Consider the following 25,122-nt stretch of genomic DNA (forward strand, 5'->3'; position numbering starts at 1 on the left):
TATTTATATATGTTATTGTTAATTAATGTTTGATTTTACAAAGACGCTGTTTCATGACCCTTGTTTCTGAAGGGTCATGAAAAGTACATGTATATTGCCAATGCATTCAGTTATAGATTTTTATTTTATGTAGGATTTACAGTGATCATATTTAATGAAGTTTTAAATGTAAATATCATTAATAAAGAATTAATTTACTGTGCACCACTTATTAATGACAAGTAATCTCTAACAAGAATTTTTCTGCCAAGATTTGCATGAATGTAAACTACATTTCCAAAGGAATCATTGAATTTTTTAAATCTTATTATGTAGAAACATTAGCAGGTAGTAATTACAGCTGTTTCATTTTATCATAAGTATAACATAGATAACTTGCACTGTCAAGAGTTTTAAGCTTTGAGCAATTATTAAGAATTCACAAGTTGTATTATTTATTTCTGATGAAATGATTGCCATATTTGACTTTGGAATGTTTTTCCAATGTCTTCAGTGTTTCAGTATTTTCACAGTATCCTTGAATTTCTTTAGTAGTGTCAAAACATTTGAGCTTAGATCATATAGTTTTTTCTTTGTAATAGATATTACAATTTTAGGCTCAGAAAAACACATTTAAATGGACAAAAATATGCACTAGACACACTTAAATTATACCTATGATTGTTAATGAATCATGAAATCTGACAAAACAAAAATTTGTTTCTGTTGTTTTCTTTCAGGTGTGTAGTTAGTTGTGTAGTAAAGTTAATAGCTTACCATTTATTGGATATAAGATATACTGAGAAAAAATGTTTCTTTCCCTTTTCAGGAAAGGTATGTCATAATTCAAGAAGTCAAGGAACAAAATACAAATCAAAACATGCTACTCAGTAATCAAATAGCAATTTTTATCAGTATTCTATGCTATGAATTACATAATTTAAACATCAGGTTTTCAGAATTATATGAAAAAAAATTTTTACAGCAGTTTTTGAAGGAACAAAAGACCACATGATCAGAATTAAAAAGGGCATAATTGTAAATATAACTTATTACAAACCACATTTGTTTGTTGAATTGAAACGTAAAAACCTGCAACAATGTAATAAAATTGTTTGTATTTTAATTTTAATATACATTTTATGATGGATTGTATTATTGTAGAAAATATGTACATGCACCTAAGAATTTCAAATCGATGAAACCATAAGTGTTCCGTATAATTGTTGTTTTCCTGGTTTATTAAATTGAATTTCAGGAAGTGAATAATCTATATATACATTTTAGAAAGAAACACCAAGTTTCTCCAGATAGTACGAATGTTTTAAGACGATCATTTGAACAACAGTGAAAGTGAGGCATTTTTCATGAACTAGTATTTACAACAAGTAAATGTTTTTTTTAAAGATTAATTCAGATTATTTGTTAAATGGCCCAGCATGGCCAGGTGGTTCAGGCAATCGTAACTTGAGGGTCATGGGTTCGAATCCCCGTCACATCAAACGTTCTCGCCCTTTCAGCCATGAGGTTGTTATAAGGTGATGATCAATCCCACTATTCATTGGTAAAAGAGTAACCCAAGAGTTGGCGGTGAGTGATGATGACTAGCTGCGTTCCCTCTAGTCTTACACTGCAAAATTAGGGACGGCTAGTGCAGATAGCCCTCGTGTAGCTTTGCGCGAAATTCAAAAACAAACAAAATTAGTTAAATATTGAGCACCCACACGATATAATACAGTAAATAAAATTTTTTACTATGTTCACTCTTAAGTCGTCAAAACAACTAACAGAGGGAAAAGCATATTCATCTGTTTAAACACACTATTTAATTAGTTAATGAAAAATGATTAAATTAATAACAAGATAAAGGGGGAAAAATCCCAAAGTAAAGCATTTAGCTCTTATCACTCGTACCCTTCCATTAATGAATTTGTTATACAAATATATGAATGAATCTTTTGTGATATTCGACATGGTCTTTTGGTACAATGTTACTGACAATTATGAATGAGAAGTCGTGGAATAAGTCAACATAGTAAGTTTTGAAAGCTTTTAGTTTTATCGATATTTACATCTAGTTCAATCTTATTCCACAAATTAAGTTTTTCCCAGTGGATTTCGTCTGTTTGTTAATAATTTAAAAAAATGAATTATGTTTATCTCTTGAAAATTGTTGAGAGCTTGGTTAATTATGTGGAAAATTAAAAAGAATCGGTAATCTTTTTGTTGAGTTTAACTAGTTCTGTTTTTTAAAGTAGGATAAATTAAAACCTTTTCTTAAAGCTCATGACGTCCAAGATTTATTCTTAACGTTTTTCTGCATGTGTGCCGTATCTAGTTGGTTAATATTTTTTCATCAGATGAGGTACTTCAATTTCAACAAGACTGTTGGCATTTATATATATATATATATGTGTGTGTGTGTGTGTGTGTGTGTGTATTTTCGTTAAAATTTTGTATATTAATAATGACGAGAATTATTTCTGACACTAGTATTTTAAAATATAAACTCGGATTAAATTAACTTTAATTTTGAAAATAAACTATTAATAGTTCTTTTAATTAGAGTTGCGTTCTCAAATTAACATTAGGGTTAGTGTTGGTTGATAATTATATTTTTGTGCTTAATAATTTTGATGTTATTAATTCAGTTTTCGAACAACTGTATGAATCCTTTTTATGTACCTAAATTATGCAGGAATTGGAATTTTTTTATGGTGTTTAGTATTTTTAAGTTTTACGAAGTATGTGCTGCCCCCTATCACATTAATTATAAAAAGAATATTGTAAATTTACTAAAAATCGATATACCTGTTTTATAAACGCTCAATTATTTTCAGGAGCTATTGTTTACAAATTAGAATTTGAATAATGTTTTTCTTAAAATCGATCCCTAGAGAACAAGAGTAGGGTGTGGTAGCGCTCACTGTCTATAAAGCAAGCTGTTCAGTGTAAGCGCGGTTGGGGTTGAAAACGCTTATAATCACAATTGTATACTTATCTGTGCGATAGGATGGCAACAGGAGCAGAATCTCCCTGTAAGTAAATCTTACTGGTGACCTCTCTTTTATGCTAAATTATCATCATCTTATAATTTATATATTTTATTTTGCTGTTTTAAAAGGGAACTTACAATTTTTAACATTAAGACTGTCTTTTATACTTTTCTCTAATGTTCATGCTGACCAGTTTATTAGGACAAATGAATACACTATTAGAAGAGAAAAAATGTTTTAGCTCATGAATAACAATGAGTAATTAACGTATTATATTATATCCTTTCGTACTCCTGTTAATTATCTTTTCTATTATGTGGAAGATGCAGAAACTGTTTTATAATAAGTTAATGTTTGTATTTAGTGAAACAGTAAGTGTTCCGTATATTATTGTACAAACTGGTAGCAAAATAAGGTTATATAATTCCGTATGTTTTATCATCACTATATTCCAACCAAATGCCATAACAAATCAGTTTAAAAGATGTATTTGTTTTTTAGTTTAACTCATATTGGTTGTAATGATCTTGGTTTAAAAAAAAGAACTACCCATTAATTTATGAGTATAATGGTCTTGTGCAGTATGCCCAATTTGCTTTCTTGATTGTTATGAGCGTCGCTGAATGCCTACTGAAAGCTAGGTTAACGTTCTTCCTGCAATTAAAATGTATTGGATGTATCAACTTCTTGTTTAGTTTTTGTAAGTTTATTATAATTACAAACTCTTAAGCATGTGAAATATTAGCAAAACACTTAACACAGATTTCTTTTACAGTATTAAACTACTATAAATAGAGAGTGTTCACACAAAGCAATAGTTAATTTTTTACGTAACTTGCATCGGACTTTTGGACATTTCGTTCAGGCATAATTTGCTGATAATTCACTAATTTACACTTTGTACACGATCTTTTGTTCGTTGTCCTGTTAGGACAATAAACATAATAAGCTGATTATATTACAGTATACTTGCATACAGTCATGTTAATATAATATTGATATATTATAGGAAATACAACTAATATAGACCTAAAACCTCTGAAAAAGTGAATTTTTTATATTATTACATATTTGTTGAAATTACGAAGGTAACTTTTATATTGTATTTTACTTGCTATTAAATTCATGTAATTACTCATTGTAATATTACAGTGTTTTCTTTTATGCCCATAGTTAAGTCAAACTTTGCTTTCCGTGACATTGAGTTACAACAAACAAATTAGACTCGGTTACGTAGTTCTTTCATGCATTTGTTAAGCCTGCTCGTTGTAACACTAGTGTACTGTCAAAAGCTACCTGTGATAAAACCAGTTGTTGGTCTAAAATATGATGTTACTGTACGCGTAGATATGACATACTTTCAAAACTTTGTAGAATTTCTAAACCATTTTAACACTTGAGACGTCAATTTTTCGTGTATTTTGAAGTTTTGTAAAATTACAATACTATTAACAGTTTTGCTTACAATATGAGTTATGCATATCTAAGTGCTACACAGTATAAAAATAAATTCACATACAAACAAGTCTTTATGTTAATTAAACAATATTTTACAGGCTGAACAACATGATGACCATTTTTTATTTGCCATCGAAAGTTACGTATATGTAAAGAATTTGGAAGTATAAACATCAAAGATGTACTGAAATTTGGATTTTTGAATATTAATGTCACATTTTATTAGTTGTTTCGTTTGCAAGAAAAAAAAGACACGTTGTTAAAACTTTTTCTTTTAAGTCATTAAAACCGAAATTGTATAATTCCCTGAAATTTTAAGATGCACCTTCTTAGTGCCTAATCGTCTGCAGTGCTTCCTCTATGCTGGTATGTGAATACAAACGCATCTTTCAATGTTTGTAGGCGATTAGTTTTCGTATCGTGTTATACGTCTAAACACTATGACACGCAATTATGTATAATTCGTATTTGAGGGAGCCGAGGTCACTTGTGTTTTATTTTATCATGTACTTATGATTTAAAATATAAAACTGTGTGTGTGTTTTATTAGCGTTTTAATACTATGTTCATCGTGCAGTAACTCCATTTAAGTTGACAAGTTTTGTAATTTTGGTATTTATTAGCAGTTAGATTTTCTTATTTTTGTTCTGAACTATACTTTTTGTGGTATGATAGTATAGCAATCATAATATAGAAATTTAATTTCCAGTTTAATATTGTTTTTAAACGTATTTAAACCAACAATGATTACTATATACTTAGTGTTTTTGTATTTTTTGAATATTTACCAAACCATTTTATAACTGTTAGTTACACGTTTGTTCAACAGTAGTAATTTTATGTTTCTGATAAATTGTGAGTGATGTAAACAATGAAAACGCCTTCCATATTATTGATATTTTAAGGCATTCCACTCGTAATCTGAGGATCGCGGGTTCGAATCCTCGTCACACCAAACATGTTCGGCTGTGTTTTTTATTTTTTATTATTTCAGCCGTGGGGGCGTTATAATGTTCGGTCAATCCCACTATTTGTTGGTAAAAGAGTAGCTCAAGAGTTGGCGGTGGGTGGTGATGACCTTCCCTCTAGTCTTACACTGCAAAATAGGGACGGCGAGCGCAAATTGCCCTCGAGTAGCTTTGCGCGAAATTCAAATTAAACAAACAAACATTTATTAATATAATAAATAAATAAATAAATAAATATAATAATACCTTAACGATTTTATAATGAGAAATATCTTACAGTTTTATCAATAAGATATTGTTTGTAGTGTATTTTATTGTTGGGCGGGTGTTTTAATTATTTGGTAAAAATAATATCAAGTCCACTTGATGATAATGAATCAATAAATCTTCTATAACGCTTCTACAGGCTACGTTCACTTTGGCACAAGTTGCAGGCCTAAGTTGACAAATAACGTTAAAACAGAATTTTTTTCGTTAGTGGTACCACGCCTAACTCATAAACTTTTTCTACAATATATGGCTTTTTGATATACAGGATAATTCGCATTATTTTTAGTACTAAAACTGAATACTTTTTCTGACACTTGAAGCACAAACTCATTCACTGCATACTTCATTAAATAAAATAAATCATCAGTAATTAATTGTATCTTGGCCCAATTTTTTTTAAATATTTGATGATTATTACACAGTAATGAACTTTTTAGGTATTACGTAATAACGGTTGGCAGCATCCTCTTGCAAATATAAATTTTAACACAAAAATAAAACAGCAGAGATCAGTATGCTGTAGAGACTAAGGAATTAGTGCTTAAGTATTATAAACTGGATATTTCGAATTTAGGATTTTGGATGATCGAGAGATTAACTAAAATTTAAAAAGTTTAGATAGTTTTTGTTAATTTATCAAACGGATAGGTTGTTTAAATTAGTCTATATATATTTACTGACTACGAGATTGTGTGAAGTCAGTGTATTTTGTTACTATTTATACATAAAATTATGAAGCGACAAAGTGAGAGAGAGAGAGAGTAGACCTTGCTCGAGTAGTTTATGTATTGGAAATAAGTTAATAAAAATAAGAATTAGTACTTTAGCACGTTACTTAAACTAGATCTAAGAATAATTGAGCATGCAAAAGTAGAGCACTTGAACTAACGTAATGAATTAAGCACTTGAAATTATTCTTCACAAAAAGTAAGTCAGTTGTCAAGTGCGTGTGAAGGATATTTCCAAAGTGTCTCATACTCGTAGAATTTTCAAAAATCGGGATTTACAGCTGTTTTAATAGAAAAAATTCGGATAACTGATATGATCTCGTACATTCAATTAAACATTTTGGGGAGGGGTCAAACATTTCCATGTAAAACTGTTCAATATTGAGAGTTTGTTTTGGAATTTCGCACAAAGCTACTCGAGGGCTATGTGTGCTAGCCGTCCCTAATTTTGCAGTGTAAGACGAGAGGGAAGGCAGCTAGTCATCACCACCCACCGCCAACTCTTGGGCTACTCTTTTACCAACGAATAGTGGGATTGACCGTCACATTATACGCCCCCACGGCTGGGAGGGCGAGCATGTTTAGCGCGACGCGGGCCAATATTGAGAGACTTCTGCAATCTACCTTAATAACAGTTTCGAGATTTACTTTAGTATGTTTCTTTTGCAAGAACTTTTAAACTTTTTCAGCACAAGTCTCTTGATAATATTTCGCATCCTGACTGAGACCATTCTCACCCACTGAACTTACAGATACAGAAGATTTTACTTTCATTGCAAATAACGTGTTTTAAAGAATGAACAAGAATTAATTTTAAAAATAACTATAGTGTGTATTTGCTACGGCTTGAAGAAACTTTCTTGGAGACGTCAGTTCGTGTTAGAGAATAGATATTAGAAAAAGACTTAAACCTATAACCCTGTTTTTCGCATTTACATTCCGTCCAGTTGGAAATAGTTTGCTTTCGCAGGCAGTGCCCTAAAATTAATTCATGTGGTCATTTTATCTTGCATGTAGCGTTAGGTTTCTCACGCTTTATAAAAAGTACTCATTTTGTGGACCATTGATAAGAATTCTCATACAGACGAACTATACATATGTGTTCATGACGGTAAACATTTATAAAGCAGTATTTAGTATTGAATATATTCATACGACACAAAACTATTCACGTAAATGGTCATATTTAGTTGTCAATATTTCAAGTAACTTTCAGTAAGGTAACATTTAAAATGAACAAGCAATGCAACTGGTTTATAAAAAATTTTCATGAATCATGGTTACACTATGCGTAACCAATCGCCTCACTCATGCTATCCTCACGGCCTAGACTTCTTGTTTAAAACCCTGATCTTCTTGTAAACAATTCTCTTGGTGTATGATGGGTTGCAAGTGATGATGCCTAATTTGACTACTGCTGGAAGTCATTAGAATCTGCAATACTATGATTATGGAAAGCATGCATGATACAAATTTTGGCGTTTCGAATAAATAGATATTTTAGTGTTGAACCGTGTCACTTAAGTAAGGGAAAAACTAAATTTCTCTACGACTGATTACAAATAGCATAGCCTGGTGGTTAGAGCTCTCGGTTCCCCGCCACTAAACATGCTTGCCCTTTCAGCCGTGGGAGTGTTATAATGTAACAGGCAATTCCACTATTCGTTACTAAAAGGGTTTGCAGTGGGCGATTTTGATTTGATGGTTTTCCTCTACTCTATCACTGTTAAATTAGAAGCGGTTAGGGCATATAAAGAAGTAGTTTTGAGTGAAATTCGAAATAGACAAATCAGTGCTGTACCATCAAAAATAATTCAAGGACACAGCGATCTAATCCAGTTAAACTAGGAATCTCTCTTAGAACTGTAAACAATATAGCTGAAACAGATTTAATTTTACAAAAACAACATGCTTACCTTATTCACAAGCCTCTCCAGAAGTAGAAAACCAAAATATGTCGATTGTTTAAATATTACAGGTGTTATCTAGCATTACAGGGTATAAATTGGACGAAGGATGTTTCTACTTATGTGTCTGTAAGAGTTATTGTAATTTAACGTTGTCGACTTTGTAAGATAGACTATACACCACAAGATATGGTTTCATTAAGAAGAAATCTTCCAAGTATACGTTTAGGTCAGTATACCAGTTCTTTCATAAGATACAAGTAGAAACAGAAACTCATGCTGTGTCTTTTACAGATATCTTCCATGATATTTGTGCGTTTGGGTTGCTCAGATGGGTGTTCGGAGTATTTTCTCACGCTCTATTGATGGATTTTGAAAATAATCGTGAACCACGATAATGGTTCATAATATGGTTCTCTTGCAATTTCACAAAATCCTGATAGAACATTCAGGCAAAAAGCACTTTAAACAAAAAAATTCTATTCGAACAACACTTTAAAACTTTTACTAGTAGCTGCTAAAGTTGTGCGCATATAAACATCCATCAAAAGTAAACATATTAGACTTACTGTACCAAAACGTTTTGTAAAATGCTAAATAAGGTACTGCGAAGGGAGTATGGGTAATTAAAAATGTATTTGGCTCTTTATTTTACATAAACGAAAAACATCACAATTCTATAGTAAACGATGTTGTAATTACGCCTTGAAGTTTGCTTTCTTACAAATATCTTGTGTTTCTTTAAAAAGCTTAAATACAGGGTGAAACAGGAATTACCAGCCAATATAAAAGATGAACGTTGCTTTACTGTAACATCTAGATACTCAGCGCTGTAGGTATATATTTCTCCATTGATATGCATTATCCAGGTAACAAAAACTGGGAGTGGTTAAATATTTTTACCTACGAAAGAACTCAGGTTTATGAGACATTTATGGTCACAATATATTCAGTGTTTTAGAAAAGTAGGTTAACTGATGCTTCAGAATTCAATGGGGCCTGGCATGGCCTAGCGCGTTAAGGCGTGCGCTTCGTAATTTGAGGGTCGCGGGTTCGCGCCCGAGTCGCGTCAAACATGCTCGCCCTCCCAGCCGTGGGGGCGTTATAATGTGACGGTCAATCCCATTTTTCGTTGGTAAAAGAGCAGCCCAACAGTTGGCGGTGGGTGGTGATGACTAGCTGCCTTCCCTCTAGTCTTACACTGCTAAATTAGGGACGGCTAGCACAGATAGCCCTCGAGTAGCTTTGTGCGAAATTCCAAAACAAACAAAACAAAATCAGAATTCAATACTGCGCTTCATAATAGTCAATGTTGTAAGGAACATGCGTCACCCTAGTGACTGTTAAAAAACTTCGATTCAAGACCTGTTTTCACAGTAACTGTTTTCATTTTATTTTAAAGAATCATAGTTCTTCGGTTGAATAATTATATTATTGTTTTTTAAAACTTGCTTCGTTGGCGATGAGGCCCGGCATGGCCAAGCGTGTTAAGGTGTGCGACTTGTAATCTGAGGGTCGTGGGTTCGCATCCCCGTCGCGCCAAACATTCTCGCCCTTTTAGCCGTGGGGGCGTTATAATGTGATGGTCAATCCCATTATTCGTTTGTAAAAGAGTAGCCCAAGAATTGGCGGTGGGTGGTGGGTCTTACACTGCAAAATTAGGAACGGCTAGCGCAGATAGCCCTCGAGTAGCTTTGCGCGAAATTCAAAAACAAACAAACAATCGTTGGCGATGATGAAGGTAAACTCATGCGAAAGAGTGAAAGTAAAATAGGTTTAAACTTTTCTAATATTAATTATTGGTATGAATCTTGTAACATGGTTTGTCTAAAATCATGCACTAGATGCGCCATGTTTTGCCAGAAAAAATTGCGTTCTATCAGCTCTGCAGGAATTATGGACTTGTTCGCGCTAGACAGTAAAAAAAAAATAATCATGTTGTTTGTGAAGTTGTGTGTTACAATTTGATCGTACACGTTTCGTGTTTTGTTTAGTAATCTTGATGGAGTACTGTTCACGTTTTAAAAACGTAAATAACAAAACTTTTAAGTGTTTGTTTCGTGAAACTAATGAAACATCGACATAAACATTGTAACCAGTAGACATGCACATTGTAATAAATATTCATTCCTATTATTCAGCAGACAGCAAAATACAATTAGCAATAGCGATCGTTAGATTTGTGTTACAGTAGAAATATGTCTAGCAGCAAACAGCCAATCTATGTAAATACACAGAAACATTTCTTCTTTCCTAATAATAATTAGAATATATCTCATTCAAGGGTTAAATATATATATATATATATATATAGTGGATAGAGACTGAAGCATCTGATTTAATAAACTATATTTGTTCTGTGTAATCCCATTAAAAACAGTAAATTGACATGATAGTATGGTGACTTTAAAGACCAACATCGTTTATTAAAGTTAAAATAACAAGTTTGTATAAATGTGATTTACCTTTACAAAGAGGAAAAAAAAATTTTATACTATGATGGCTGGTATTTCTCTTGTGTTATATAACAACTAATCTACAGTGGTAAAGTAAATAGTTTACTCTAATAGAAAATCATCTGCCGGAAGGTAAACTATGTTGTTCATCAGATTTTACTTGAAATATTCCAAAATAAATAAACTTTGTTGTGTTAAAAATGGGAAAAATATTATTTAAAGTTAGTTTGGTACTGCTTGTCATATAGAGCTAGATAATTTGTGTGTATCTATGTATATATGCATGTATATACGTGAAAAAAATTTCACTTTGTTAAGACTATTGGAATAGTATATATATATATATTCTCGTTTTAGCTATAACTTATGTTCTTTGTTCGGTTGTTGCAACCAGATGATGTCAAAACGGTTGCTATGGTAACATATTAGCCTGAACCAGATATTGTTAGGGTTTGTAAAATTGCCTCGGGGTTTCAAGGGAGGACTATACCCTAGATGCTGGACGTATAGGAAACATAGCCTATTCAAAGCTCGATAACATTGAGTTAAAGCCCCTATCATGTAAAACAGATGTATTCGACAGAGAAAATACTTGTACTGACAGTTGAGTGCTTCACTTGAACTACTTCGTAACCTCTAAGTAATACGTGCTAAATGTTTTTGTTTCTGTAAAACTTACTACGATATAACTCAAGTGATTGGAGTGTATGTAACTTTTTTAAAGAGATAACACACGTACTGTTTTACAACGTGCTTGATGCCTACAGAGCCCGCCAAAAATAAATAAAGGGATCCAACCTTCAGTTAATATGTATTATGAAATATAACTTTTGTATTGTGTGTATATATATATACACTTTACAATTTGTAATTTTGTATTCATACAAGTTCCTGTATGGTTCGTTCTATTGTTCTATACCACATACATATGTGCCTGATTTTTTCATGTTGTGTAATACGCTATTACAAACTACAGAGACTCAGAGGCCTGCTTGGAACTTTCACCTAAAACACACCATGAACATTTTGTCTGAGTCATCGAGATGACGCAGTTTATCCACTGACAATAGAATCGGATTCAAGAGATCTCGTCCAGAGCACACAAATTACGTCTGTGTTTAAACTCTCGATATAAACACATAAATTCAAGAAATTTTGTAGCGTATGTGTATACAAGACAAAGTTACTATTGATTTTCAAGTCCGTTTAAGAACTCATGAAATGCATATGGAAACACGTTTTACAGATTTCGATCATTGTAATATACATAAGGCGCTTGGGTCGTGATAGAAAGAAGAAGAAAAAGACAATGACAACAAGCTGAAATATAGAGATTAGAAACTCGAACCCGGAATTTTAGAATGTATTTTGTGATGCTGTTTTCATGGTTTATTGCTCATTTTCTTTATTCAAACTGTTATCTCTTACAATCAATACTTCAGCCATTTAGAAAGGACAGTTAGGTGTTAAAACGAAAGCTAGCGAGTTTGAACGTATGTTAACAGGAGGTTATGTGAAGTTAAAGTAAGTATTATTTATTTACATTAAAAATGAATGCGTCAGGTTATTTACATACCATAGAAACGGCAACAAACTTTCTTTGATGATTTTAACCACATTACGTATCGTGAGTGTAGCATAAACTTACGGTGAAATAGACACAATTCTATTTCAACGAATACTAGTTTGAATTTGTTGTACCAGACTGCACAGTCACGTGACATGCATGGAAGGGGAGTATCTCATTCAGGTCTTCGAGGTTCAGACGGTAGACAGACAGACGGTTTAAGTTATAGTCACTAACGTTGGGTACCGTATCGATCGGGCTGAGGGCGTATTATCCCATGTACAGTCTCGTGAAGCAAGATAAGGTTTTTGCAATTCCAGAGCCACCATGTTGAAGCAGCTACTAATAATATTATTTTGAGCATAAAGCAAACACTAATTACTTTTAAAACACTGATATTGTGCAGTAATGTTTTTACAGGTGATCATGTTTTTACTGACTTGTGTAAAAATTCCATAAAAGCAAACTCATTCTACATAAACAAAAGAAGATAAACGTCGGTAACTGAAAATTATATATAAAACAAGTCTTATGGACAAAATGCAACTTTTGTATTCCTTCTGGATATATATGTTATTGAATGAACAAATAAGATAAAATTGAAATGTTTATACTTTCCATTTCATCTATTCGTATGTCTGAACAGAAAAATAAAACACATTCGACATCTGAATAAATCTCAGTAGAAATTAAAGAACAGCTAAATCGATAAATAAAAGTAGGAATTCTGAAGTCCTACTCATTTGTGAATACGTCATTCAAACGACTGAAGCGAACGTTACCAAGGTTATTGTAATGGATCGGCGATTTCGTATTTTGTTATCAGCCTCACTATTCGTTAGTAAAAGAGTAGCCCAAGAGTTGGCGGTGGGTGGCGATAACTAGTTGCCTTCCCTCTAGTCTTACACTATTAAATTAGGGACGGCTAGCGCAGATACCATTTGATCTGGTAATAGAAATAAGTGATAAGGAATTGAACACAGTTGTGATAGTACCTCAGCTTTGCTGGATTATTTCTTACTGACTACAGGAATACTAAATACTGCTCATGTTTTTAACGTCCAGTATATATAATTGGATAGTCTATTAACGCGGTGGAATTTTTTCTTTTTTTACTCAAACCATAAAGTATTTTAAATTTAATACCCTTTAGGTTCATAGTGTTCAAAATTTCCGACTACAACTGACGTGTTTAGAGATGTGGCAAAATAACCATATTAGGTTCTCCCTTCTCCAGCACCTAGTGGGACTGTGGCATGCCGACTCACACCGCTAGAAACCGGATTTCGATACCCGTGGTGGGCAGAGCATAGATAGCCCATTGTGTAGCTTTGTGCTTAATTCCAAATAATCAGCTCTACTCAAAAATTAATTAATATTTAATTAACTTGAACACGGAGGCCAAATATGTATTATATATTCCTAAAGATATGTGTATAATACAAGGATTCAACATTCTTTCCCGAAAACGAAAAGTGAGCGGCTGCGTATACAAATATACTCTTCAAAAAAATAAACGCAAAAGGGATATTTTTTTATTTTAAAGAGAAATATATGTAATAACGTTACAAGCTCAGAGTATGTGGTGTTACACGTGTTAAGGCACTGATTATCAGACCAAAATGACAATAAAAGTTGTGCACTTTGAAAACGGAGGAAAACATCGGATTTTTCGCCAAAACGCATTCGTGTCCGATAAATTTGTTTGAGAGATCTGTATGTTCTGCAAGTGCAACATGTGCAAAATCCCTATAAAAGTGACGGGTTCTCGGTTTCCATAGCTCAGTGTTAAGCTCAATGAAAACATCGCAAGGAGCAAGGTCAGGTGAGTAGGGGGGGTGGGGAAGAACAGTGATCGAGTGTTTGGCCAAAAACGCACGAGTTCTGAGGGCTGAATTTCGTAGCAACGCGGTGCATCTTCAATTTTTCGGTCAAAATCTCGTAACAAGATCTAACTGTTATCCCAAACTCTTCAGCAAGCTCCCTAACAGTCAGACGTTGATTTTGTCGACGTGTGGGTCGTCAGTTGACGTGGAAGGACGTCCAGGACGCTCATCATCTTCAATGGACTGTCGACCATCCTTAAAACGTTCATGCCACTTGAAACATGCCGTACGCTTCATAGGAACATCACCGTAAGCCGTGTTAAGCATAGCAAAAGTTTCAGTCGCAGATTTTCCAAGTTTAACACAAGATTTCACAGCAAGTCGTTGCTCCTTCAGGTCATTCATTCTGAAATCCGCCAAACGAAAAAATCGCACTTCACTTAAAACCGCGTAGCTAATACATAAATGAAGATATCTGCAATCGGGAAATGGCGTCGTAATCAGCTGATCTGTGCGAACCTAGCGACACCAAGCGGATTCCACTGGAACCAACTGGAGCCGCGCAATTCAAACAGTCCGCGTATTTTTGAACAGACCTCGTATTATATTTTCTACATGAGTGATGTAGAAATTAAAAGTAAACTTCGAATATTTAGATTCTTTTTTGTAATGGCAGCAACATATGGTTAAAAAGTAAAATTCACTGAGATATTCTAGTAATACGTAGTGTTTGCTTTAAAACGATTGGCGCTGTTATGCCGTTTGCTGGCAGATTGACTAAATGTAACGGCTGATCAATGTTGTAAAGGGACAACTGTTACGATGTGACACTGTCGACTGGACAAAGAAAGCAATTTTACCTGTTAAATTCCAATACGCTTTTTTAAAAAAATTAATTTCGACTTGGTTTTATCATGAAAAGTTAGACCAGTGGTTCTTAACCTTATTGGAGGTATTGAACCCCGGAAGTTTTGTACTTGCATTCACTGAACCCTTCGTAATTGGAAAAATAAAATATGATTTTTTAAAATTCAAAACACAAGTAGATATCTTATTAGTGCACAAAATGAACCATGCATCTCTTTCACACAATATCTCTGTGTTCAAAGAACAAAACCAACAAAACATGAATTTCACACAAAAACAAAACCATAACTCAATGAATATTTACTGCAAATCAATATGACTTTTGCTGTCGCCTTTCAGGGACAAGTTCAGAAATGCGCGGCTTCACCTTGGCAAGTGCCACTCTCATATCATTTTCGCAACAACGTCTGTTCCTTTTCTTCGTTTTTATGTCTACCATCCTCGAAAAGGATTGCTCGCAAAGATACGTTGTAACAAACGATATGAGTATCTTAAGGGCTTTCTTAGCAATAAGAGGGTATGCTGCGATTTGGTGATACCAAAACGTTGAGAGCGTTGTTGTTCTGTAAAGTTGCTGTTGAACCTGGCTCTGCTGAAGTTCAATGATTTCATCGAGGTATTCATCATTGACATCTGCTGTCGCAACACTAAACGTGAACGGCTGTCTCACCTATGCTGGATATGACTCTCTGGTGGGGAAGTATCCATCAAGAGACTTTGTGAGTTCATCTAAGTGCATGGCAATTGCTTGCTTCAGTTCCTTGGGTACAAAAATGTCTCCGATTTCAGACACATCTTCGATCTTACTTACACAGTCGTCCAGCAGGGGAAAGTTTGCGAAGTTATCATTCTCTGTTCGTCGTTTCCATAACGGTAGCTTTTTTTTAAAAGCCTTCAGGTTTTCTCCCGCTTCGATGATGTTGATTCCACCGCCCTGCATCTGTTGATTGAGATGATTGAGAGCATTGAAGATATCGGCCATGTACGCCAAAATGAGAATGAACTCAGATTTTTCGAATCAATCTGCATGACAATGTTGGTGCTCTCGCAAAAACAGGGCTAATGCCACACGCATGGCAAAAACACAATTCAGCACCTTTCCCCGGGATAACCACCGAACGTTAGAATGGAACAGAAGTACCTCGAATTCAGAGCCCATTTCATTACACAGCTCTTTGAAGATGCGGTGCTTCAGGGCACTATTTCGCACAAAGTTCACACATTCCCCTTCAATTTTTAATACCTCTGCCAGTTTTGAAGGCAAGGTTTATGTTGCCAACGCATGCCTGTGCAGAACACAGTACGTTACAATGATGTATGGTGCATCAGCTTTCACCAGCGCACCAAAACCAGAGTTTCGTCCCAGCATGACTGGAGCTCCGTCCGAACAAACTGCAGAAACCATATCCCACGAAAGATTGTTGTCTCTGAAGAAGTCATCCACAAGTTTTTTCACGTCGGCTGCCTTAGTTTTTGTTGTAAGAGGCTTACAAAATAAAAAACTTCTTTTATCTCATCGTTCTTCACATAGCGCACGAATACAACAAGCTAGCTTAGATTGGAAACGTCGGTGGTCTCGTCGAGTTGAAGGCTGAATTTTGCTGGGCTTGAAATCAGATCTGCAATTACTTGAGCCAAGATGTTATCGCTCATCTCATCTATTCTGCTGCTGATGGTGTCATTTGAAAGAGGAATTTGGGATAACTTATTTTCAGCAGCTTTTTCCAGTATGATATTCACCATCTTCAACACAGCTGTTTTTTTACCAACGGTATGTGGTTTGCCCTGCTTTGCGATCAAGTACGCAACTTCATAAGATGCTGTAAGGATCGGTTTGTCGATGGGTACAAAGCCGAGAACAGGCAAAGTAGCCTTTTCATCGAACCTGGCTCTATTTACCTTGAATTCAGCAAGCGTTGTGTTCTTGTGTTTCCCATCTCCATGCAGCTTTATGGAGTGTTATCTTAGTTTTGCCGGTGCTAGACTAGAACTGCTCAACTTGGCATTGCAAACCATGCATTGAAGACGCTGAGTCCCATCATATTCCGTTATACACGTGAATCCATATTTACGTATTCGTCCGACCACTTTCTGTTTTTGCTCGACATAGTTAATATGAAGGGATTGAAATATTAGGAAAAAAATCACAAATGACGCACGATTACTACGGTCACAAGTCGACTGCTAGGCGCACGAAGTTCCCTGCAGCACAGATATTAAGGCCAAATGATGTGACGTGATCAGCCGCAGCTAATGATGGCCAAGTGGAGCATGACGTGACGAATCACACGAGTGGGGTGAACGGAACGGATACACACACAGCGTGTGTGTCTTGATCTCCGCCGAACCCCTGGGGTTCGATTGAACCCAGGTCAAGAACCACTGAGTTAGACAGAGATTCATCGTGAGGGCAGAAAGCTAAAGAGCTATTCACTGATCCATTAGAGAACTTCGTTTACTTGTCTACGCAGGTACGCATGTGTGTCTAAATAAAGATTGTTTCCACTGTCCATCAAACATATCCAATATATTTACTTCTCACGCAATTTCAAATTGAGTAAAGTTGTCAACTAAAAACCATTCCATTTTTTTAGTCTGCTGTTATTGCAGGTTTCCCTCTCTGATCTTTGTCTAGAAATTTATTTTATCCGAAACAAACAACAAAAAACAGTGGCAGAGAATACTAATACTCATAATATATTTAATATCTAAGTACAATCTCGAGCAAATGACAACAGCTGCAAAAGGATCATCATGTGACCTGGATCGTTATGTTATGAAACGAAGACGAAAGACAACAACAACCAAAATATACATGGAGTTCAATGTTGGACGCCAGGAATCAAAATGTATATAAAGTTCGATATTGGACGCCAGCAAACAAAATATACATGGAGGTCAATGTTGGACGCCAGCGAACAAAATATACATGGAGGTCAATGTTGGACGCCAGCGAACAAAATATACATGGAGGTCAATGTTGGACGCCAGTGAACAAGATATACATGGAGGTCAATGTTGGACGCCAGTGACCAAAATATACATGGAGGTCAATGCTGGACGCCAGCGACCAAAATATTCATGGAGTTCAATGCTGGACGCCAGCGACCAAAATATTCATGGAGTTCAATGTTGGATGCCAGTGACCAAAATATACATGGAGTTCAATGTTGGATGCTAGGAATCAAAATGTATATAAAGTTCGATAGTGGACGCCAGCAACCAAAATATACATGGAGTTCAATGTTGGACGTCAGCACTCAAAAACCAAGAAAACTACGAAGCAAACTTGGTTCCTAAGGTAGATTTATATAGAAGTCATTCATTTCTTCGAAAAATGGGTTTTCTGGATGCAGTGGTACAAGTAAAACAGATTGTATCAAGGAACAGTTGGTCTGATCAGATGAGTTAACACTAAACTTTTTTTCTACAAAAGGGATTTGTCAGTTTGTAGTGACATACCTAGAAGCGCAAATCTGTCGCAGTGTTAATGATTTCTCTAAAAGTCAGAATGAACAGTAGTTATACATGATAGCCTTTTTCTCACCTGTGTGTTTTGGTTTGATTTGAATTTCGCACAAAGTTGCACGAGGGCTATCTGCGCTAGCCGTCCCTAATTTAGTAGCGTAAGACTAGAGGGAAGGAAGCTAATCACCACCACCCACCTCCAACTCTTGGGCTACTCTTTTACTAACGAATAGTGGAATTGACCGTAACGTTATAACGTCCCCACGGCTGAAAGGGCGAGCATGTTTGGTGCGACAGGGATTCGAACTCGCGACCATCATTTGTGTTTTTTGAGAAAAATTAACAAAGTTGTTTCGGTGATGTATAAGAATTACATATAATATTTTTTTTATCAGTTATGTCGCCTCGCACGTGATTAGGTCGAACACTAGTTTACATCACAGATCCTGAGTCTCAGTTTAATCATATAATCATGTTATTAATATCTGTCACTCTGTCTACTAATTTAATGGAAAGCGATTGGATAGTTCTCAAACATATTGCAATTTTGATGCATTGTTATTATATTATTTGACTTATAATTTTTAGTATTTTTATTCTGAATGTTTCTATTGAAAAGATGAATGTTTAGGAGCAAAATCACATTATTTCGAATAATTTGTTTCTACATATACGTTTTTGGAAGAGGTTAAAATTAATTAAAATGATTATATGTCAAAAGAACATCTGTATTTGTGGAATAATTTGTAATGGATAACTTGTTTAGGTGATTGTTTTGTGTTTTTTCTGATGAGCACACTTTTATTTCCTTCTCCAACAGTTTTTGAGTTCATCAAAATGGGGGAACTTCTATATTTGCTCCTTTAGTGATCAGTGGTGAGTCTGCGAACTTATAATGCTAAAAAACAGGTTTCGATACTCATGGTTGGCACAAGACAAATAACTCATTGTATAGATTTGTGCTTAATTCCAAACAAACTAAAATAAATATATCTGTTCTACTGACGTCAAGAAAAACGTTTTCAGCACATCATTGATCATAAAGCAAAACACCTAGAAGTTGTTTGAACACGTTAATTTTGTAGAATGGAACCTCAATCGAGCTGAAAGGTTATGATAGATACTGGTTTCATTAATCCTGTAATGCACTTTGTGTTAACAGTCAGATCAGACACCCTAATTTTGAAACATCTATTAGAAGAAGGGCAGCTAGCCTCTATCACCCGCTGGCACAAGAGCTCTTCCAGTGCATAGAACCGAATGATAGAATCCATTATCACATATATATTTGTGCACATAACCAAAACTAAGGAGCGTAATCAGTGGCGTCGTGACTCGAACCTTGAACTATCAGTAGAAATCTCCACGGCTGGTTCTGAATATTTTATTTCTCTGAAGTTGGTTTTGTTTTGTTTGTTCCTAAGTTAATCACTATCCCCTAGTGGCACAGTGGTATGTGTCCTAGTGGTAGAGTGGTACTTGTACCGTTAGAAACCGGGTTTCGATATTCGTGGTAGACAGAGCATGGACATTCCTTTGTGTAGTTCTGTGATTAATAACAAACAAACTATACAATATGTTATCTATACTTTGTCCACCACAGGCACTGAAATTAATTTTTAGTGTTAGAAACTCTCAGACTTACCGCTGAAGAACTGTTTTAAACCGAGCGTTTTTTAAATTGTGTTTCAAGAGTTGCTGATAGACATTTTTTTCTTAAACAACGTTTCCTGTTTATTTTTTGAGTAATAGTTGAGTTGAGTAATTATAACTAGTGTATTTGAAAATAATGAACGTTATCTGTTTAAGTACAGTATATTAAAAAAAACTGAGTGTAGTACGTTCTTAATATTTTTTTCGGGTAGATAAAAAATGGTTAGTCTTCATTTCCTCTTTTCCCTATGTTTTGTCCTATGAACACCTTTTTTCACAAAATTAAGTAGTTGTGCAGTGTGACAGTTAATTGGATGGATACCTAGCTCTGTCATTGGTGAAATCTTGACAGATCTGATGAAAGTTTACAAGTGAAATCTCAGTACATAATGAGCTTTCTTTTATAATCTCTTGTAATTCACTTCAAATATCTTTTTTAGAAGTTTCTTTTGTAGGTTATTTAAAGGAGACTGCACTCCTTCGACTTTTTTCTCCAGAAATAAATTGGCTAAATACGAACAAAATCTCTAAGGATTTTTGGTAGCCTTTATTCTCTAGCGAAATAATTGTAAGACAGGGAAGGTGTATCGGAAATGAGGAGATGTAGAATTCGAGTCTAGAAATTTGGCAGAATTGGTAAAGCAGTTGCATCACTTATTTAAAGTAATCCATTTCACAGTAGGAATGTAGTCAAGATTTCTACTGTCTGAAATTGGTATATTTAACGCATTACGTTTAAGAATAATCTCGAATTTTATTTCTATAGGAACTATATTCCATATCAAGAAACAATAAATATCCTAAAAATATTTAATTATGAAATACTTGTCTAATTCAGGCTTAAGCACTTATTCTACCCTTAATATAAACCGAAAGTTAAATGGTGTGAATCAGAAAAGGGGAGAGAAACTTAAACAGAAGCAATATCTTTATTTTTTGCATAATAGTTGGATATTTTATTACCGTATATTTACCATCTTTGACTTAAAGAATTTTATTGTGGTGCGAATTTTGTTCAAACTCAGTTATTTGCAATAGCTACTGCAGTAACGATGCAGGAGTTATTCTCTAAAATGTATTTATTTTTCAGTGTATGGGAAAGTTTGTTATGAATTTGGTTTACTTTTGGACAACTAAATTTGGTCTGATCGGCACAGCTCATTTAGTTGAAGATACACCCATAGACAAACAGACCATTTTCGTTGATTTTGGGTAGATTTGTTTTGAATTTCGTGCAAAGCGACATGAGGGCTATCTGCGCTGGCTGTCCCTAATTTAGCAGTGTATGACTAGAGGGAAGGCAGCTAGTCACGACCACTCACCACCAACTCTGGGGCTACTCTTTTACCAACGAATAGTGGGATTCACCGTCACATTATACGCCTCACGGCTGGGAGGGCGAGCATGTTTAGCGCGACTGGGATGCGAACCCGCGACCCTCGGATTACGAGTCACACGCCTAACGCGCTCGGCCATTTCGGGCCAGGATTCATATATATCACTATGAATTAAGACTGATTTGTGAACGTCCTTTTGATGCTTTATTTATTTTTCCTTTTGTTTTAATTTGGTTAAATGGTATTGAAATGGCATATTCTTAACAACATCATGAACCAAATATATTCTAATGAAAGGACAAAAATAATCTTAAAAACAGAGTTGTTTTAGAAACAACACTCGAGACTTTCTATCTCATTGGCTGAGGTTGCGTAAATATAGATAATGGCCCGGCATGGCCAAACGTGTTAAGGCGTGCGACTCGTAATCTGAGGGTCGCGGGTTCGCATCCACGTCGCGCCAAACATGCTCGCCCTTTCAGCCGTGGGGGCGTTATAACGTTACAGTCAATCCCATTATTCGTTGGTAAAAGAGTAGCCCAAGAGTTGGCGGTGGGTGGTGATGACTAGCTGCTTTCCCTCTAGTCTTACACTGCTAAATTAGGGACGGCTAGCACAGATAGCCCTCGAGTAGCTTTGTGCGAAATTCCAAAACAAACAAACAAACAAACAAAATATAGATAATAGCAAAATAGTTGATATCTCGATTGTTAGACAAAATTAATTCATCCATTTGTTATTCAGATTATTATTATTCATGTTATTATTGTTTCACAAAAAAAAACACAGAAAAACGGCTACGAATATTTTATTCAAACTCGGGAAAACCTACAAAAAAAAAACAAACCACGTGGAGGTCAGGTCATAGGTTTATTTTTATAATGACTCTTGAAAGAGAAGGAGACATTTGATTAGTTTTTCATCGCTGCTGACAAAGTTTCTCTTTGAAAGGGCTAACCAAAATTTACGCACAGTTGCTAAAAAAGCCTCATGTAAAATTGTAGGACTACTTTAAGGTTAATTGTTGAAAATCGAGATTTCTATTCTCTAAATTTTCTAACTTATTGAAACCATTAAAGCATCCCAGAAATGTAGAAGCCATTTAAGCACCGTTATACTTGTCCGAAACGCTTCGTTTCATTATGGTAAACAATGTGTATATTCATAAGTGTCTCCAGCCTTATTATTATTAATTGTAGTTCTACAAGTCGCTTAAAAAACACACACAAAAAAACAAGAAAACGGGTACGAATCTTTTACTGAAACGTGGACAATAGTAAATAATGTAGGATTGAGTATGTCAAGTGTAGTTTTAAGAATAATTCAAGCGCCTTCATTTTTTCGCCCTGAAGAATTTCTTTTAATTCCTTAACTTTCTGCCATTGTAAAAATAACCTGTGTTTTACTGATGAACAATAATTGGAAACAAAAATATCCTGTGTTTTACTGATGAACATTAATTGGAAACAAAAATATCCTGTGTTTTACTGATGAACATTAATTGATAAACATCAAGGATTTATCATTTATCGAGTTCGCTGTTGTACTTCGTCGTTTTCTGCGACTATTTCAGTAAGTTTTCAACAGTAAACAATTACTATAGTTGGTTTCTCTATTGTTGTAGATGGCGATTTAATTCTACCGATTTTCGCACTTCGCTGTAATTTTGACTGTGTATTTTAGTATTATTAATCATATTTTTGTTTCACAAGCCTACAGCAAACTCGGTAGGGTGTTTTACACCAAAATATAGACAGATGCACTACGTGAAATATTGCGAATGTCTCTGATCTGGTTAAAAAGTTGATTGTTTTACATTCAAAGTTGACTTACGTGTCTATAAATGCATAATATATAAGATGTTGTGAGCGGCTTTCTTTGCACTAGACACTTGTTAAACTCGTGTTTACACGAAACTTCAGTCGAAATACCATCTTGCTTAGTAAATAGTGGTTGATGAAAAAAGACAATGCAGTAGTAAACTGTTGAAAAACATGTAACATTCAACTGAATGTATATGCAGGTATTTAGCTTAAAATTTACTTTCCATAAATGGGCGTAAAAACTTAAGAAACAAGACAATTAAAAATAGCGAATTTAAAAGGGAAGTAGGTATCGCCAAAAAAGTACTGAAACAAGTTGAATCAAAATGCAAAGATTATATTTTCAAGCCTACAACTAGGGACTCTAATAATGTAAACCAGCTATGCTAGAAATAGTATCTACATTATTTTTAAGCTAAAAATCCCTATTTTGATTTCAATTGAGAAAATAATGTATTCAGTATTACTAGCCTAGTTTGTTCACTTTTTTTTAGAGTCCGTAGTTGTAGGCTTTAAAATGTAATATTTGCATTTTTATTCAACTTGTTTATTTAATTTTTGACGACCTCTATTCCACTTTTTAAATTAGCTATTTTTATAACTTTGTTATATATTAGATTGTAAGTAATATAAGTTTTAGTGATTTATTTTCAGTAGAATTGAAGTAGCTATAATGACATAAAATTACATATTTCTGTCGTTTTACATGGTAACATCTTCATCGGTGGATTATCGATGATTTTAGGATTTGCACCTTTAAAACTTGTGGTTTGAGTCTTCGCGGTGGATAGTGCAGATAATCTAACAAACATACCGAGATTAATATATTTTGCTGTGTTGATCATTCTTAAGTTTGATAAATACTGGTGTATGGATCAGTCTGAGTTTGTACGCGTTAATGTAACTAAATGTTTGATTAATGAATTGGTTATTACTTCCATATGTTAAAAATACATATTTTTTGGAATAGTTGCTTGTACTTAATTAATTGCATGTCAAAACAACACTTGTGGAAGCAAATGTTGTTATTTATATCTTAAAATAGCAGTTTAACTACAAGACAGTTAACTGTTCAGTTGATGGAAGGTTCTAGAGGTGAAGGAGTGCAACAGAAGTCTTGATTTCTGTTTACTTTTATCTTTTCATAGTTGAAATAAAAGTTTCTTTTAATTGTAACGAATACAACTGTAACCTATACGTCTTTGTCTTTGGCTTTATGTTGATTCACTGTGTGCCATAATAACTGTTTAGTACCATCACTGATCCACTGAATAATTGACTTTATACTGATACATTTTGTTTGAGTACTCTTACATTGAATGTTACACCACAATAGTTCATCATCTGTGATCTCGTTCTGAATTAAGAGGTTGTTTTTATTATTTTGGACTTTCCTCGCCCCTCAGTGGCACAGCGGTATGTCTGCAGACTCACACTTCTAGAAACTGGGTTTCGATACCCGTGGTGGGCAGAGAGCAGCTATTCCATTGTGTAGCTTTGTGCTTAACTCCAAGATGTTTTTCTATTTTCAGTGGTTACATTCTTTAATATTGCAACATTTTCATGGTTACAGTCAGGAAAATGCATGATGTTAAAAATGTACTTTTGAAGATTCTTGGGTTATTTTGCTACCTGATCTTCTCGACTGCAGAAATGTTTATCAGCTATTTCAGCACTATATGATCTGTCGAGAGTGTAAACTATTGACTATAGAAACAGCGATGGTAATAACTCATGTCTTTGAGTACACTTGATAGTTATTTCTGAGCTGCACACCACCTTCTTTCTGACACACGGCGGTTAGTAACAGCATAATTCA

At 34.5% G+C, this 25,122-nt stretch overlaps 1 protein-coding gene across 1 annotated transcript in view; it reads left to right on the top strand.

Annotated features, from left to right (window-relative positions):
- Nucleotides 1-2,867: 2,867 nt before the first annotated feature.
- LOC143232573 (uncharacterized) overlaps nucleotides 2,868-25,122 on the top strand; it is a 58,778-nt gene continuing 36,523 nt past the window's right edge. The window contains exon 1 of the mRNA XM_076468169.1: nucleotides 2,868-3,017. Coding sequence (XP_076324284.1) covers nucleotides 2,993-3,017 — 25 coding nt within the window. The 5' untranslated portion in view covers nucleotides 2,868-2,992. The remainder of the gene's footprint in view (nucleotides 3,018-25,122) is intronic.

Source organism: Tachypleus tridentatus, chromosome 11 (assembly GCF_004210375.1).
Source record: "Tachypleus tridentatus isolate NWPU-2018 chromosome 11, ASM421037v1, whole genome shotgun sequence".
Classification (NCBI taxonomy): domain Eukaryota; kingdom Metazoa; phylum Arthropoda; class Merostomata; order Xiphosura; family Limulidae; genus Tachypleus; species Tachypleus tridentatus.